Below are 16,909 nucleotides of genomic sequence, written 5' to 3'. Positions count from 1 at the left end.
TTAAGCCATTTCTTGCTCTTGTTCCTAGGAGGCTGGTATTCAGAGATACAGTGCCTCTAATGCAGAAGTACATGGAGCGCAACTCCACAGAGGATAGTCATGTGGTCCAAGCCTGGACTGAAGAACCATAAGGAGGAACAGGGAAAGTTGCTCATCAGGTCAGTCTTCTGCCCTATGCTGAGGTGTACTGTATGTCTATTTAAATGGTAGCAATTAATTTAAATGGTAGCAATTGGAGAGCCAGTGTGGTGTAGTGGTTAAGAGCGATAAACTTGTAATCTGGTGAACCGGGTTTGATTCCCCGCTCCTCCACATGCAGCTGCTGGGTGACCTTGGGCCAGTCACACTTCTCTGAAGTCTCTCAGCCCCACTCACCCCACAGAGTGTTTGTTGTGGGGGAGGAAGGGAAAAGGAGAATGTTAGCCGCTTTGAGACTCCTTCGGGTAGTGATAAAGCGGGATATCAAGTCCAAACTCTTCTTCTTCTCTTCTTCTTCCTAAGTTGGTGTTTATACATATACCAGGAACAGGGACAAGAAAATCCCTATAAATAAGGCACCACTGGCTTCAGTGAATCTAGTTCCAAGTAGGTATGCTTAGATTTGCTTGGTATCTATTTGTGACATTCACAAAAGCAGTTTTGAGCAGCTTCGTTAACGTGTGACAAGGTTGGATTTGGGGACCACGATTTGCTGTCTCAGTTACTTGGTTTGGGGTAGTGGTGGTGACAAGAAACTCAGGGTTCGCGGCACACAAATGGTACTAAACTTTGGCATCAGGTTTTTATTTGGGGGGGGGAGATCTGGAATTTCGGGGTCACACTTTAATGAAGCTGTTTTGAGCTAATCCTGCCACTGGATGAATGGAGCCTGGAGGTTTGTGGTATGCAAAACAATGACAAGAAGGAAACTAGCCATTGTCGCAACTGCCTGAAACCCCCCCATTATGTTTCTTCTCAAAGAGCGTCTCTGTTGAGAACTGACCACAGTTGATGGGGATCAAAAGATCAGACAAAAAGAGCCCTTGGGAGTTGTTCTTAAAGCCTTTATTTTAATGCAAAATAAAACTGTTCAGCATTTATATTGTGATATGTAACAAAAAAAAAGTGAAACAGTGGTACCAGATGATCTCTTAATTCCCCCCAATAAATTTCCCAAACTTTTAAACAATTTAAAAAAAGCACACACACACACAAATATAGGCGCATATGCGCAACAACAAAAATGAATAGAAAAGGACAGCAGTGTGCAAACGAGCAATTCCCATTACCATTCATGGGATTGCGCCAGAAATAATCTGAAATTGATGTCTTGTGAATGAAGGCTTAAAAATACGTATGTATAAGAAAAAGGTTCTGGTTTCTGCACTGAGAGGCAAATGTCTCTCAAGTAAGTGCACAGATGGCTAGAATGCTCTTGCAAAGAGTTATACACGAGAGCCTGATCTGGGAAAGCTGTCCATGCATCTTAGCTCCCACAAGGGAGAGGATATGTTCACCCCAGAGCACATCTACCATGGAACGCCTAGTGTTTTTAAAAAGGCAGAAAGGAAGGAGGTAGCGTTTCAACAGTATACAAAGATTAGGCAGCACGTGAAGCTTTATATCTTGCTAAGGGTAGCACTTGGAATGTTGGGGTTTTGAAGAGAATTTGGAATTCTGACTTCCCAGGACCTCTCCTTGTTTTTTTGACTCCTCGCCCTTTTCAGTTGCTGCAGTCAGAGTTGATCCTGCATCCCAGGAGCTAATAATGTCAACAGCTGGTTCAGGAAACTGTTGGGTGTCTGGACGGAGCATCCAGCCACTCAACAGTTAACGCGTCAAATCTAGTTTTCGTCACAAAAATAAAATTAAATTAAAAAATGCAACAGGAATTTGCTCCAAAGTACACTGATGTTTCCAGTAAGTTCAGCGGGCTTTCAGCCAGGCTTCTGTTCCAAATGCAATACCTAAGCCAGCTCAGCACTCGGGGAATAAATGTACAAAGCTGGATCTAGCCGTTTTGACTGCTTGCTCTGAAACCAGTGTTATGCAGCCCCCATCCCTTGTGCTGTCCTTACGATTTCCCTGCTGGCGTGCGCGAAACCTTTGCCCCTCTTGGCAAGGGAGCCCTGTCCTTTGACGAGCCAGCCTTTGAAGAAAGCAGATCACACAGTTGGCTAGCAACTGCAATGTGCTCCTTCTTAGCCCTTTGGGGGGTTAAGGTGGGAAGGTATAGATGGCTTGTGCAGCTCATATTTGTGCCTTATGACTGGACACGTTCTCCCTACCTCTTGTCAGGATACGGGCCTGAATCTGGCCATCCATCCATATTTGTTGGCCTGAGCTTCATCGCTAAAGCAAGGGGAAATTGGGACTGCGGTAGGAGGCACTAGTCTTCTTCATAGGGTGGGGCCGACACGGCAAACTTAATCAACAAGCGCACTGATGCCCATTTTCGAACTTGCGTGTGAAAATGCATCCCACAGGGGCAGATCAGAGCCGCCCAAATTCACTTGCGATGGCTTCTGTCGGATTGGCACGTTATCATAGACATTTAGCACACGAGGCCTTTGTGAATAGCAAAGAACCCTCTCCGATCCATTAATATTCGCAAACATACGGGCGCATGCGAGAAAAGAGCAACTTGTTTTCTTAATGGCTCGTGTGGAATTGTTTTGTGTGCAAGTGATACATATTTTGATCCACCAGCTACAGCACCTTGTGATATGTGTGTGTGCTACACATTTGTCTGCAATATGGTGCCGATAGTTTGTTTTGCGTTATTCCAGAGAAGCAGGATATATATACATATACATGCGTGTGTGCACACACCCACACCCACACTCTTCTGTGAGTCACTTAAATCAGCCAACTGCTCTCCCTTCCCATTAGAAACATGGGGGCATTTCAGACTGATGGGGATGCCATTCAGTTTCCTTTGCCCCTGTCCCCCCAAACCAGATCAGGAGTTTTTGCTCCTTTCAGCAAAGCACGAAGCATCTATATAGTACTGCATCTATATTTTTTTAACCAAAAGGAGGAAAAGTCTCCTATGGCTTTGAAATCAGAAGCATAGTTGAATACCCCATTGGCTAAGATTAACAGCTGAGAAGGGTCGTCTCTTGACCTGCCTTGTCCTACCCGCTGCAGTCAATGGGAGTTTTAGAAGGGTGTTTCATGTTACATGGAAAACAACTGAGCACGAGCTTCAAAGGCCATAAATAATCCAGACAGGCTCTTTCCATTCAATTTGGATTTATCCCTAGCTCCTGAAATGCTGTCAGTTATCTCTGTGAATGGGAGGGAAATGGCACCAGAAAGGGGTTAGGAGGCAGGTGATTTATAAGGCAGGAGCTTATCTTCCAAAGCTCCCCTTAATTGTGATCAGGCTAGAGATAAAGCCACTGTCATCAACATTAGCTTCTTCTATTGGAGGATCCAACGTATCGTAGGTTCTATTTGTACAAAGTGCATTTTAAAATGTTCACCTTACCCCTAGCGGCCTTTCTGCACTCCTTGAACATCTGCCTATCTTTGTCTGTCTTACATATGGTCTATTTACAGAAATCTTTGTGGGGGAAGCACTTGTACTACACCCCAAAGAGGAAAGGAAAGGGGTTGTTGTTTGAGAGTGGCCTTCTCAATATCAGTCTTGCTTCAGATCCAAAGTTGAAGCTTATCTCAATTAAATGATTGCCTGCATACACCTGAGACGAATGTCCACCTCCATGTTCTTCAAAAGAGTTCACAAGGCAAGGGATAAAGCAGAAGAATTTCATCACAGAGAATTCCCCCACAGGCTGGGTTAGATGACCTGGATCATATTGTTCGGGAGCCACCAAGCACTCCAAGTGACCTAAAAACGTCACAGATTTGGGGTAACTTCCACCGTTGCAGGTGAAGCTGTAAATACCAGCAAAATGGCTGGCACAGACTACAGGACCACAGAAGGCAGAAAGCAATCTCTCTTTTCATAATGAACTCCACCCAGTGTTTCTCAAACTTAGGTGCCCAGCTGTTGTTGGACTACAGCTCCCATCATCCCTAGCTAGCAGGACCTGCTGTCAGGGATGATGGGAACTGTAGTCCAACCATGGTTGGGGACCCAAGTTTGAGAAACAAGGAAAAGCTTTGTCCTCCCTCCACCAAACCAGGACGGAAGAATGAAAGTAACATTTTAACATGATTGATCTAGTTTGGATGACCAGTCCCTATACACCAGTGATCACAACAGGCCATTATTTCCTGTCTTCTGTGTGGTATCTTACCTTGGTTCAGATATGAAACAAGATATTCAGCAGGAACTTAGGCTTAGCAAGCAGTAAACAATTCGACGTTCACACTCTACTTAAAGCTGCAAATGTTAAGGAAGACATGACTGCACTTATCAGGAGGGACTTAGCCGCCCATTTAAAAGTGGACTGGACAAAATTTAAGGGTATTTTATACAGATACATTTCCCAAAAATATCAGTCTCCCAGGTTACTTATTCACAGCCACTTGAAATTCATCTGGTGGAAATAGATATTGGCCTTTTACAAGGCTATAATATGTATTTGCCATTTTAGGAACAAGCAGTCTGAGAATAATTACAGGGAAAAGTCACTCCCTGGTGACGATTTCTTGTTGGAATTAATGGTAGAAACACAACTGTCCTCGCTAAACTGTTTCCTGCTTAGTCCTGCCTGGAGAGTAAATGACCTAAAGAAGGCTATGAGACACACAACCTTGGATCCCAAACCCTGCTATTTGCTACTCAGGGACTTTGAATCTGAGGCTGTTAGGTTTGGGTTTTGTTCCTTTTCGTATTAAACAAACAAACAAAAAATCAATTACTTATATGAATATTAATACTCGGGACAACAATGTTAGGCCACTGGGTTCAATGCGACACCATAGAACCTTTCATGGGCATTGGAGGAGCTCGTCCTTTCAAACGCAGCAACACAAATTTGTGCGTGTGACAGATTCACTAAGCGCCAAGTCTCTAGAGGCCAGCGGGTATAATGAAGCCATTTCAGAAAGGGTAAATGATAAATGGCTGTGCCTGGTAGATGACCCCTCTGTGCAATATATAATAATTATGAGACGACCTGTGTAATGAATCCTGTTAATTTGCTGCATACCAAAAGGAAACCAACGGCTCCTTCTGTGGCCAGGCCCCAAGGTCTTTTCCTTGAAAGGAAAAAGGCTATGGAATAAATAGCCTTGAAAGCCATCCAAAGGAAAGGATGATTTTTTTTATTATAATTTTTTTAAAAAAGGGGGGGGGGTTTAAAAAATGATGCTGGAGCTGCTCCGAATTCCTAGCTCATCGAAGTTTCAAAGGCTTTGTTAGACAGGGTGGCAAGTAAAAATAAACAGAACCAAAAAGACCCTCCACGTCCCCCACAGTCAATAACCTGCAAACAGGACCACCTCCCTCAGAAATGCAAGCTAGAGGAACGCCAGGGACCACCTGAGCTTCCTCCCTTCACTGTTGGAACATGTTTGGAAGTCATTAAAACACTATTCTTATCCTGTATCTCTGATCCTCTGATGTGTTTTTGTCTTCTCTCTTAAAATGACCATCTGATAACCCATCATTTTAAAACAGAAGGCGCCTCCTTTGCTACAGCCTCACCATGCCCTGGGTGCTGCAGCCTGCAGAATTTCTGCCAGGCAACAGGGGCCCTGGTATCCCCTGACCTTCCTTCTTGGGGTGGGATCTGAAGAAGAACAGCCTTCACAGGAGACACTTTGAAGTCAAAAGCCAACGCAAGGATAACCGGGTGCTGTGCCTGTCTGGCCAGCAACGGTTTGTATGGGAGGGGGAGACTCCCGCTACCACTCCTGCAAAATTGGGTGCTGGGGGCGAGTTGTCTTACATAGCCGCTGCCACCGTCCCTACAACCCTTTCGTCTCTGAGTTGGCAACTGGGGAGAGCAAATAAGATTCTCCAAAGGGTCTCCATGTGACAAAAACTGAAGAGGGGGACAGAAAAACTGAATATCTGAAGGGGCAATTAAAAAATATGACCGGGATGAGAGCAAAACAGTATTTCCCTAGGACAACAGAGAGAAATGTCAGGTCACACTGTGAGCCCATCTCCACTCTTAAAATAATTCTCCAGTCAGAGGCCATAGAAAAGAAGGGTCTGCCATACTGGCGGCACACACAGTGGCACCCATGGAATACTCTTTCTGAAACAATGTCCAAAATAGTTCCCTGCAATGTGGGCATCTAGTATGTGCTTGTGTAGTTTGTTGCAAACAGCCCTGAGTGGCACTTTTAAGGCGTGCTTAGAAGAAATTCTGCTTACTCTTCGCCTGCCGCCTTCTACGTTTGAGGAAGCGTTAAAACACACACTCCAATACACTGGTGGTACCCAAAAGTCACTGTACCGCTTTTTGCAAGCTTGCAATTATGTTCACAAACGTGTCCTGGGTGCAAACTGGACAGGCTCAAATGACATCTCTCCCCTGGGGTAGGCAAGATCAGTGGTAACGGCTGCAAGGTGAGATATCGACAGTAGTCCGGCTTTAGGCTATACGGCCGCGGTCATGGGGTCCTTCTGCCTAGGATCTTGATGTCTGTATTGGTACTGATCCGGGCTGGCTCGGCGATGAGCGAGTCTGCCCATTTCATGATAAGGCAGTCCCCTGTGGCCTTGAGGCGGGGAGGGTGGCACATCTTGGCGGAGGGGTCCTTTGTGCTGGCCTACTGGTTGCTGTGGAAGACCACACTGAGGATACCATATCTCTGTTGCCCTTGGGCCGTCTTGTGGGAGAGCATAGCTCCCTTTGGAGGGATGTACTGGTGGGTGGCCAGCTTGATAGTAAGGAAGATCTCTGTCTTTATACATCACCCGTTGTCCTGCTATATACTCCATGGGTTCTATGGGTCCATGCCTGGGAGGGAAAGAAAAGAAGAGAGCTGTAAATAGAAAGCCCCACGTCGCTTCCATTTGAAGTTCCCCATTTGTTTGGGACAAGAAAAGCCACCAAGCTCTAGCGACTGGCCAACGTGAGTCAAGACAGAATAAAGACTTCCTGGCAGATGCATGCTGCTAGATTGGTAAAACACACGCCGGAAGCTGGCGCAAAGGTCCAGCGCACATCGCAGCTCCTTTAGAAAAAGGCACCACTGGAATCCTCCGCCTCACAATGTGAGCTCCTCACGACCCTCTTGCAATAATGGAAAACAAAGAGCCCTTTCAATGATGTGCGCCGGACTGTGTCTTATCTAGCCTGAGGATAAACAGATGAGTTGGGTCTGCATCCTGGCAACCCCCACAAGGCTCACGAACACCAATATTCACACCTCAAAGCTGTTTCGCCAATTTTCTTGTCTCAGACATGTCAGTCCATAAAAACCCGCAGTTGGAAAGCCTGGAACTCCCAGAAGAAAACAGTACGGATATGAGGATATTGTATCTGCATTTCGTGGGCTAGCTGCCAACACCGTTTCAGTGGAAAAGAGCACACTCAAACACACATGGGCGTGAGTAGGAGGGCCTAAATCTGTAACGTGTCTGCATCAATAAGGATTTGACAAGCTCTGGTGCATGTGAAAAGCAACATGTGTGACCATGTAATGCCAAGGGGCCTGATTATGGAGTAATTTCTGTAGTTTTCTCTGTCTTAATTCCAGGATTTACATTAATGAGGGGATTCTCCCTAATAAGGGTAAAGCCGGGATAAGTGTTACACGGAATAAATAACTGTTTTATGTAGATGTCAACCCAGAAGCCACACATACACACACAAAAAAACCTCTGTGTGATTAGAGATTGTTCTCTTCAAGGCTAAAATATTTCTTCAGTTACAGAAAGAATGCTGACTAGCTCTGAAGAGAACTGTTGACGGCAACATTTTTTCAGATGCAAAAATAGATACCATGCTTTCTGGAGTGTGTTGGTTTTTGCAGACCAGACATCACCCTGCAATGCAGTGCTGAATATCCCATCCCCCCCCCAGACATATATGCTTTCTTTTTTGGACCTGCAGTGATCTGGCTTCTATTTTTTTAATGTGTCATTTAAAACAAAACAAAAGCGAATGCTGAATCTCTGCAATCACAGCCCTTCTCCTCTCCCCCCTAACTCTGGTCCAGCTTCCCAGAAAAAGGTGGGGGAACCTTGGAACAAGCCAAGCTTATCTTCCACCTTAAGCAATCTCGGCACATGGAAACTCTGATATACGGGTGCCAGTTACAAGCAGATTGGAGGCAGCCTCCACTAGGAAGGAGGAGAGGCAAGACTCTAGCCAGGGAGATATTTTTGGTCATTGTTGTTCAGGCCAATTGTGGAAGAACTTGTATCTTCTGAAATGCCGCACAAGATATAACACACACAACCGGGAAGCAGAGCTCAGACAGCGACAGATCCCTGGACCAACCTTGCTCCTTGTGCATTCATGGAAGATCATCAAAAAACGAAACAGAAAAACCCAGAGGAACCCAAGGTGTAGCATACGACCGTTTAAAATCATATTAAAGGCAAAGGGACCTCTGACCGTTGGGTCCAGTCGCAGACGACTCTGGGGTTGCGGCGCTCATCTCACTTTACTGGCCGAGGGAGCCGACGTACAGCTTCCGGGTCATGTGGCCAGCATGACTAAGCCGCTTCTGGCAAACCAGAGCAGCACACGGAAACGCCATTTATCTTCCCGCTGGAGCGGTACCTATTTATCTACTTGCACTTTGTGCTTTTTAACTGCTAGGTTGGCAGGAGCTGGGACTGAACAACGGGAGCTCACCCCATTGCGGGGATTTGAACCACTGACCTTCTGATCAGTAAGCCCTAGGCTCTGCACCACCCACATCCCTTTAACATCATATTAGCATCAAGTGATATTGGTAACAGTGAGCAATAAATATTTACACAATAGCTAAATCCACAAAAGGAAATGAAAAGCCAGCAGATTCAAGAGGTGTGGGAAATTTTAAAAGTTTTCACCTAGAAAGAATCTAAGAAGAGTCCTGCTTGATCAGACCATTGGTGAAAGTTTTTTCATAGAATCATAGAGTTGGAAGAGACCACAAGGACCATCGAGTCCAACCCCCTGCCAAGCAGGAAACACCATCAGAGCACTCCTGACATATGGTTGTCAAGCCTCTGCTTAAAGACCTCCAAAGTAGGAGACTCCACCACTCTCCTTGGCAGCAAATTCCACTGTCGAACAGCTCTTACTGTCAGGAAGTTCTTCCTAATGTTTAGGTGGAATCTTCTTTCTTGTAGTTTGGATCCATTGCTCCGTGTCCGCTTCTCTGGAGCAGCAGAAAACAACCTTTCTCCCTCCTCTATGTGACATCCTTTTATATATTTGAACATGGCTATCATATCACCCCTGAACCTCCTCTTCTCCAGGCTAAACATGCCCAGCTCCCTTAGCCGTTCCTCATAAGGCATCGTTTCCAGGCCTTTTTTCTTTTCATCATTGTGCCATACAACCTGAGTCCTTGTGGTGAAGAGTCTCACCCCCTCAGGCTTCACTCTTCTGGAAATTCAATCCCACCCCAATTTCAATTCCTGCAGATAACACTTATGTTTTCTAATAGGAGAGCAGCACCAATTACTAGCCCAGGAACCAAGAAACCACAGCAAATCACCACCAGGATATATATGCACCCAGAAGAACACATTTACTGTGGACACACATGGCCATTTTACAGATACTGATAAAATGTTTTGAGAGTACCGGTGTAAACGGAAAGAAAAGAAGTGTGAAATGTTGCTGATTTCGCTGATTCGTCTCCAGCTCATTTTAACTTGGTTACACTTAACTGAGAAAGGACAGTTGTGCTTCCAGTTTATGAAGTAAGACATAAAATTAAGAGCTCATATATGTGAACTGGCATGCCTTGGGTACCACAAGTATTATACATCTCCTGTTCCTAGTGATTTGCTTCTCTAAATGCTGCAGAGACTGCAGTGGGGAAATTGAGTCCTTTGCCCATCAGGTATAGTGCTTGGACGGATCCTGTCATCTTCATTTTTCAGCTGTGGCTCCAATCTGGTGGAACGCTCTGCCACAAGAGACTAGGGCCCTGCAGGACTTGACATCTTTCCGCAGGGCCTGCAAGACAAGAGCTGTTCCACCAGGCCTTTGGTCAGGGCACAGCCTGACCCCCTCCCTCGGCAATCTTGACAGAATTTTATCCTAATGGTTGCCTTCAATTTGAGTTGAATTAATTTTAATGAAATGATTTTAGAATGTTGTATTATTTTATTTTATTGTTGTTAGCCGCCCTGAGCCCGGCCTCGGCTGGGGAGGGCGGGATAGAAATAAAATTTATTATTATTATTATTATTATTATTATTATTATTATTATTAGGCACTGGGCATTGACATCTGAGTAGCACAAGTTTTACCGGTGAGGGGAAAAAAACCACATGAAGGCAAGGCAGAAAACAAAACACTGCAGACTCGCGATTTGATGCAATTCAGCTTGCGGTACTATCTACTTCCACCTCACAGGCCTGCTGGTATCAAAGCACAGCGGGCAAAGCCAATGTACTGTTGCTGCTCTTTCTTTTGCAGTTCCAGCAGCAGACTACAGTGAGAAATATGAGAAATAAGGCTGAACACCCACCCACTCACCCCTGCAAACTCCTGGCTCAGGTTTAGTCATCACTAAAGCGACAGCTTTTACTTGACAGATCTGAGTCTGGTCACCCGACAGAGCCAGAGATGCTGTAAATAAGAATGGATGTGTGTCCCTGTGCCTATGGAGGGCAAAGTCTCAAAATAGTATCAATTGGTTGGCGCAGAGAACGGTCCGCCTGGCATTCAAAATATCAGGGGAAAGCACATCATCCTATTATTTAACACCTCAGTGGTTTTATTCATAAACTGTCAAGGAGGAATGAGATTGGCTCCTTCGCCAGTGAAGCAAATGTGCTCTCGGGCCAAAACGAATCCTTCCTATTGTCTCTCAAGGAAGCCCGTAAGAGAGACTTTGCAAAGGAGCTCATTCACCAAAGACGAAATAGAGAGCTCGGATGATTACGATTACAGCCACGCCAGTCATTGACATTTTTCATAACCCCATGGAATGACAAAGAAACAAAGCTCAAGATAAGCAGGGCCGGCTCACTTATGAGGCAATACGGGGTGAGTGCCTCAGGTGGCAGGATCCACAGAGGCAGCAGTAGCAGGGAAGCTGTGGCACACGCCTTGGGAGACTGCATCTGCTGCTCCTTGGCAGCCACCCCAAAAATACAGCCTCAACAGTAGGCTCTCGGTCCTGGTGAGGAGACACCATTCTATGGTTTGCCTCAGGTGCCAAAATGTATTGGGTCAGCCTTGCTGATGAGACTGCTTCGTATTTGTTTGTGTGTGTGGAGGCACAAGCTCTCTGGTTAGCCCTTTCTCCTGTTACTCTACCAACAGCAAGCTCTGTTTGAAACTGTTCTTCCACGTAATACTCATTTCCCGATGCAGAGCATGTGGAAAGTTTTGAGGAGTCTCTCCTGAGAGTTGTAAGTTGTCCACAACTCACTTCCCAAAAGCAGCACGCTCAACATGCAAGCCTCGTAGGCCTTCATCTTCGTAGTGGACATTAGCATCTCATTCTCTTTTACTGTTTTGGAGAGGTGAGCCATTGCCGTAGCTGCCTTGCTAATGCTCTCATCCAGCTCAGCATCGATGTGTGGAACCGAGATGAGTGGAACCCAGTGACACAAACCAACCCAAGTGTGTGATCACCATTGTTGATGGTGGGCATCACCCTAAAGACCTGCAAAGGCAACTTGGATTTCCCTATTTTCCTCTTTGCATGCCCAATCAAGGCACATGGTATCACTATCACCCCTCCAGGGATGATAGTATCAGTTGGAAGGGACCCCAGGGGCCATCTAATTCAACCCCCTGCAAAGCAGGAATCTCAGCTAAAGCATCCATGACAGATGGCCATCCAACCTCTGCTTAGAAACCTCCAAGGAAGGAGAGTCCACCACCTCTGTTCCACTGCCCAACAGCTCCTACTGTCAGAAAAAGCTCTTACTGTCAAGGCCATACAGTCAAGGTTCTGGAGCAAACATGACCTGATAACACCAAAATTAAGGCAGGCCTGGGTGACAAGGGGTTTGCCTTTTTAGCAACCTCAAACAGCCCCCCGGCCTATCGCTGTCGAAGCTGCACCAACATGACATGCAATACCATGGTTTGTGGTGAAGCCATGCCTGGACCTGTTCCTGAAATGGCCACAAAGACCCACTTGCCCCAAAGCCCTATGAGCCCAGCAGTCAAACAGAAAAGGCGCATAAAACCGATTTAGTAATAATGGCACACCCGGGTGGTTTCCCAGCAGTGGTTGGTGCTCTGTGTCACCCATTTTTGTGGGCAAAAGTCTAAACTTCAGCAGCAGCTCAATTCTTATCAAATAAATGCATGGAATGAATACCCGCCTCTCCGGGGCTGGCCACTAGTTTCTCTGGAAGGGGAATGTTGTGGGCAGATGGCTACAGACTGGAAGGGACACATGGAAGAAGAGAAAATTGAGATGATTCACAGCCTCCCTGCTCCACGTGGGGCTGCCTTCAAGGGTGCTTCCAGATGTGGATATAATATTGTGGGGTCATTCAGCTACCACAAAGGGGTCACTGGCAACAGGGGCTTAAAATTTTTATCAAATGGGGGGCAAAGTATTTCCATCGCACTATGAGAAGCACATGTTGCTTCAAAGTGCAGAAACTGTTTTGGTTTGGGGGTGGGAGGAGTTGCTTACTGTTTTGCCTTGCAATCCTAAGGAACAAATCCTAGTGAACTCTGCAAGATCTCACAGTAAATACACCTAAGATGGTGCTCTAGTCCTTGACCCAGAACATCCTTAGGGCTGCCATATTTCAAAAAGTAAACACCTGGACACCCCAGAAGTTGTTGAGTTTTTTAAAGGAAATTCTCCCTGGATGTCAATTCCGACTTCAAAATTTTGGTGATGTATGGCAGCCCTACTCTAGATGCAGCAACCATCTCCAGATAAGAAAGTTAACTTCCCCTCTTCCTTTAATCCCTTAGAAAAACACTTATCTGGTAAAAAGTTCAACATGAGCATTGACTGAACCTGTCTGGATCCTCCCACCAAAATATATATTTAGCAGCAATAACTCCAGATATTAGACCGAGAATGAGCTTTGTGCTCTCATGGTCCTTCCTCCTTTTTCTACCAAGCCTTAAATCAATACTTAGGAGGTTTGTTAGACCATAGTTTCTCACATCTGAAATGGGAACCTTTGGTTTAATCAGACTACAAAACCAGATTGACCCATTTGGCAACATACTAGTAAAAAGGTAAAGGACCCCTGACAGTTACATCCAGTTGCAGACGACTCTGGGTTTGCGGCGTTCATCTCGATTTACTGGCTGAGGGAGCTGGCGTTTGTCCACAGACAGTTTTTCTGGGTCATGTGGCCAGCATGACTGAGTCACTTCTGGCGAAACCAGAGCAGTGCACGGAAACATCGTTTACCTTCCCGCTGGAGCGGTACCCATTTATCTACTTGCATTTTTGGTGTGCTTTTGAACTGCTAGGTTGGCAGGAGCTGGGACCGAGCAACAGGAGCTCACCCCGTCATGGGGATCCGAAACACCAACCTTCTGATCAGCAAGCCCAAGAGGCTCAGTGGTTTAACCCACAGTGCCACCTGCGTCCCTTACAACACTAGTACTCAGTCTGATAAACCATGGTATTATCAAGTCTACTGCATCTGATCTGGCTCCCCAGGTTAGCTGGACGACCTAGAGTACAGTGGTACCTCAGGTTAAGTATTTAATTCATTCCGGAGGTCTGTTCTTAACCTGAAACTGTTCTTAACCTGAAGCACCACTTTAGCTAATGGGGCCTCCTGCTGCTGCCGCGCCGCTGGAGCCCAATTTCTGTTCTTATCCTGAAGCAACGTTCTTAACCTGCAGCACTATTTCTGGGTTAGCGGAGTGTGTAACCTGAAGCGTATGTAACCTGAAGCGTATTTAACCTGAAGTACCACTGTACTGCACTACAGCACCTCCCATTATTTTGTATGCCAGTGTGGAAGAGCCGTTCCTTTTCTTGCACATAAAACTTAAGCTTCCTCATCTTAATGAAAAGAATGTGACTGGACAATATGACTGCTTTTTCCACCTTTGGTATGCAATAGAAATAAAATAATGTCCCATGTCTGCTGCTGAAATGTGGATTTTGTAGCTGGCCCTGGTGGGGCAAGCACAGTGGCGTAGCGTGGGCTGTCAGCACCCGGGGCAAGGCAAGTAATTTGCGCCCCCTAACCCGTGGATTTGCGCCCCCTAACCCGTGGATTTGTGCCCCCTAACCCCCAGATGTTGCGCCCGGTGCAGCCGCCCCCCCTGCACCCCCCACGCTACGCCACTGAGCAAGCAGTGATAGTAGCTGTCTCAACAAAGTGGTTACACAAAACCAATGAAATACTGTGAAAATCCCTGAAACAAGAAGTAATCGACTAGAAATATTATCTTATAAAAGTAAAGGTAAAGGGACCCCTGACCATTAGGTCCAGTCGTGACCGACTCTGGGGTTGCGGCGCTCATCTCGCTTTACTGGCCGAGGGAGCCAGCGTACAGCTTCCGGGTCATGTGGCCAGCATGACTAAGACATTTCTGGCGAACCAGAGAAGCGCACGGAAACGCTGTTTACCTTCCCGCCGGAGTGGTACCTATTTATCTACTTGCACTTTGATGTGCTTTCGAACTGCTAGGTTGGCAGGAGCAGGGACCGAGGAACGGGGGCTCACCCCGTTGTGGGGATTTGAACTGCCGACCCCCGCTGCTCTATCTTAATTCTATCTTATAGAATTAAACTAAATAACAAAAATCAAAAAGTTTAAGAAAAGAATTAGAAAAACCTAGAATTGAACAAAGCCTTAACGGGATGCCGGCTACAAACCTCGTTTCACTGAACTATTCAGTTTCCTCAGAAGGAAATAGAGAAATCATAAACCTTAAATGATTTAAAACAAACTCAAGAAAAGGGCTGAAACGCTCCCCTTGAGTTTACAAAAAAGGTTTGAAAACTTAAATGGCAAGTTTTAGAAACAGCCCTATTTAAAGAAAGCCAAGCAGTAGTAATAAGGAGTTGAGGACTCGGCTGTGAAAACTCTAGTATTGCCTTTGCAAAAAGGTTTAAAAAAACCTACATAGCACAAATTCAAAGAAAGGAATACAAGATAAGCTGTTTTAGATTTTAAACAAACTCAAGAACAGGGCTGGAACGCTCCTATGGTCTGTTACTGCTGATGTTAAAGACTGATTGTTTCAGGGATTTTCACGGTATTTCATTGGTTTTGTGTAAGTTTTCGGTTCTGTGACTGTCTTTTTTCTACTGGTCTCCACAAAGTGTGGCTTCAGAGTCCTTTCTGTATCTCCGAGGGTGGCTTCAGAGTCCTTCAGCACTTTGTCTGGAGTTTCTCATTCAGTGCTGGGAGGGCCTGTCTTCTGTAACATTCTGTTTTTAAAGTAAAAAATCTCTGGGGAAGGACAAGGGTCCTGAAAGTCCAAGGCCTGGAATTCTTCGCCTCTCTCTTATTCCACTTTAAACAGTAAACGTTTGCACTAAGCAATTCCAGGGGGAGAACGGGGGTTCATTTCAAGGCAGATAATGTTGGTACATTGCCTACATCGGTGATCTGTCCTGTGGACTTAAGTGAGCGGGGCAGCAGAAAAATGCACCTTATGTTTCACTTTGTGCCAAACAATTCTCAGTGAGACGGGGGCACAGGTTAGATTATAGTACACTCAGAGGTGTGTGTATGTGTGGCAGAGGCGGCACATTACTATACAAACAAGACAGACAGTGGAGGGCAAAAAACAGGGAACAACCAACAATTTTCCTTTTCTTAAAATTATTATGTTGTCAACTACGGAATATTTTTAAGTCCACAAAGTGCTCAGCACCGAGAGCAATTTATCTAAATGGCAATACGACTGGCTCATAATTGTCCTCTCAAATCAGAGGTCACTGAGATTGTGTTTTTTGTAGTAAACTGCATTCTGTGCAAAGGCAAGCAAGAGGGTTTTTTTTTGGGGGGGGGGACGACAACGACGGTGGAGGGAGAGTACAAAGTCCCACTAGTCTAATCAGGAGGATGACAAAAGACTAGGCAGCTGGATTAACGGGGCTTGTGGTTATATACGTGAAACATGAACATTGACCCTGGGTTGTGTGTGTGTGTGTGTGTGTGTGTTTTATGAAATAGAGCAAGGAAGTCTATTTAAGCCTACTGAGAAGGAGGAAGGCTCCCAGGATGGACTTTGCAATCCTTCTCTCGAGTGGTTTGATCAAAATCGCGTCATGGCTCTGGAGATCCAGAATGACCTACTTGTTTTTATTTCTCTCTGGGACCATAAATAAGGCCCAGTGTCAAGTGTCCACCTGAGCTAATTTGGGCAGGAAGTGGATCTATTAACCTTTGCTGCTTGGGAGGGATTGGGAATGTCACTGCTGTTATAAATGCGTTTTCTAGAGGACTGTGACATCACAGGAAATCTTAATTCTGGCTGACTCCTTGAGCACAGATAACGCAACATACTTCTCACAGACCCCTGAGAGAATAAAGAAATCACTGGCTGGGATAAGGAAGCGACTGCTTGGAGCGCCCAAACCATGATTGCATTGAATTTCAGCTGCACGTGCTACTGACCTTTGCGAAGGCCACAGCGGTCACTGTATAGGCATTTGCTCTTAAATTCTGCACCAAAGTTGACTTGTATAAATTCTGCCTGTTTTTAATTGCACCGCAATGCTATTAAAATGCACTTCAAGCGTGAGTAGTTTTGAGTGCACTCTGTGTAGAAAAAGGAGAGGATATAAATTTATTAAAAACCTCTTTTTTGGGCATAATATTATTTCTCTTAGATGTAGGAAGACACAAAGCACTACACGAGACACTCCCTGACCCCAAATACTGCTCAGCCTTTTTCTCTGCTTTTTTTGTATA

At 45.5% G+C, this 16,909-nt stretch overlaps 1 protein-coding gene across 1 annotated transcript in view; it reads right to left on the bottom strand.

Annotated features, from left to right (window-relative positions):
- Positions 1–1,027: 1,027 nt before the first annotated feature.
- Positions 1,028–16,909, bottom strand: part of PARD3B (par-3 family cell polarity regulator beta) — a 608,076-nt gene continuing 592,194 nt past the window's right edge. The window contains exon 23 of the mRNA XM_082225604.1: positions 1,028–6,869. Coding sequence (XP_082081730.1) covers positions 6,506–6,869 — 364 coding nt within the window. The 3' untranslated portion in view covers positions 1,028–6,505. The remainder of the gene's footprint in view (positions 6,870–16,909) is intronic.

Source organism: Podarcis vaucheri (assembly GCF_965113315.1).
Source record: "Podarcis vaucheri genome assembly, chromosome: 1".
In the NCBI taxonomy this organism is placed as follows: domain Eukaryota; kingdom Metazoa; phylum Chordata; class Lepidosauria; order Squamata; family Lacertidae; genus Podarcis; species Podarcis vaucheri.
Note: the sequence above shows the minus strand (reverse complement) of the source record. Positions and strands in the feature narration are given on the sequence as shown.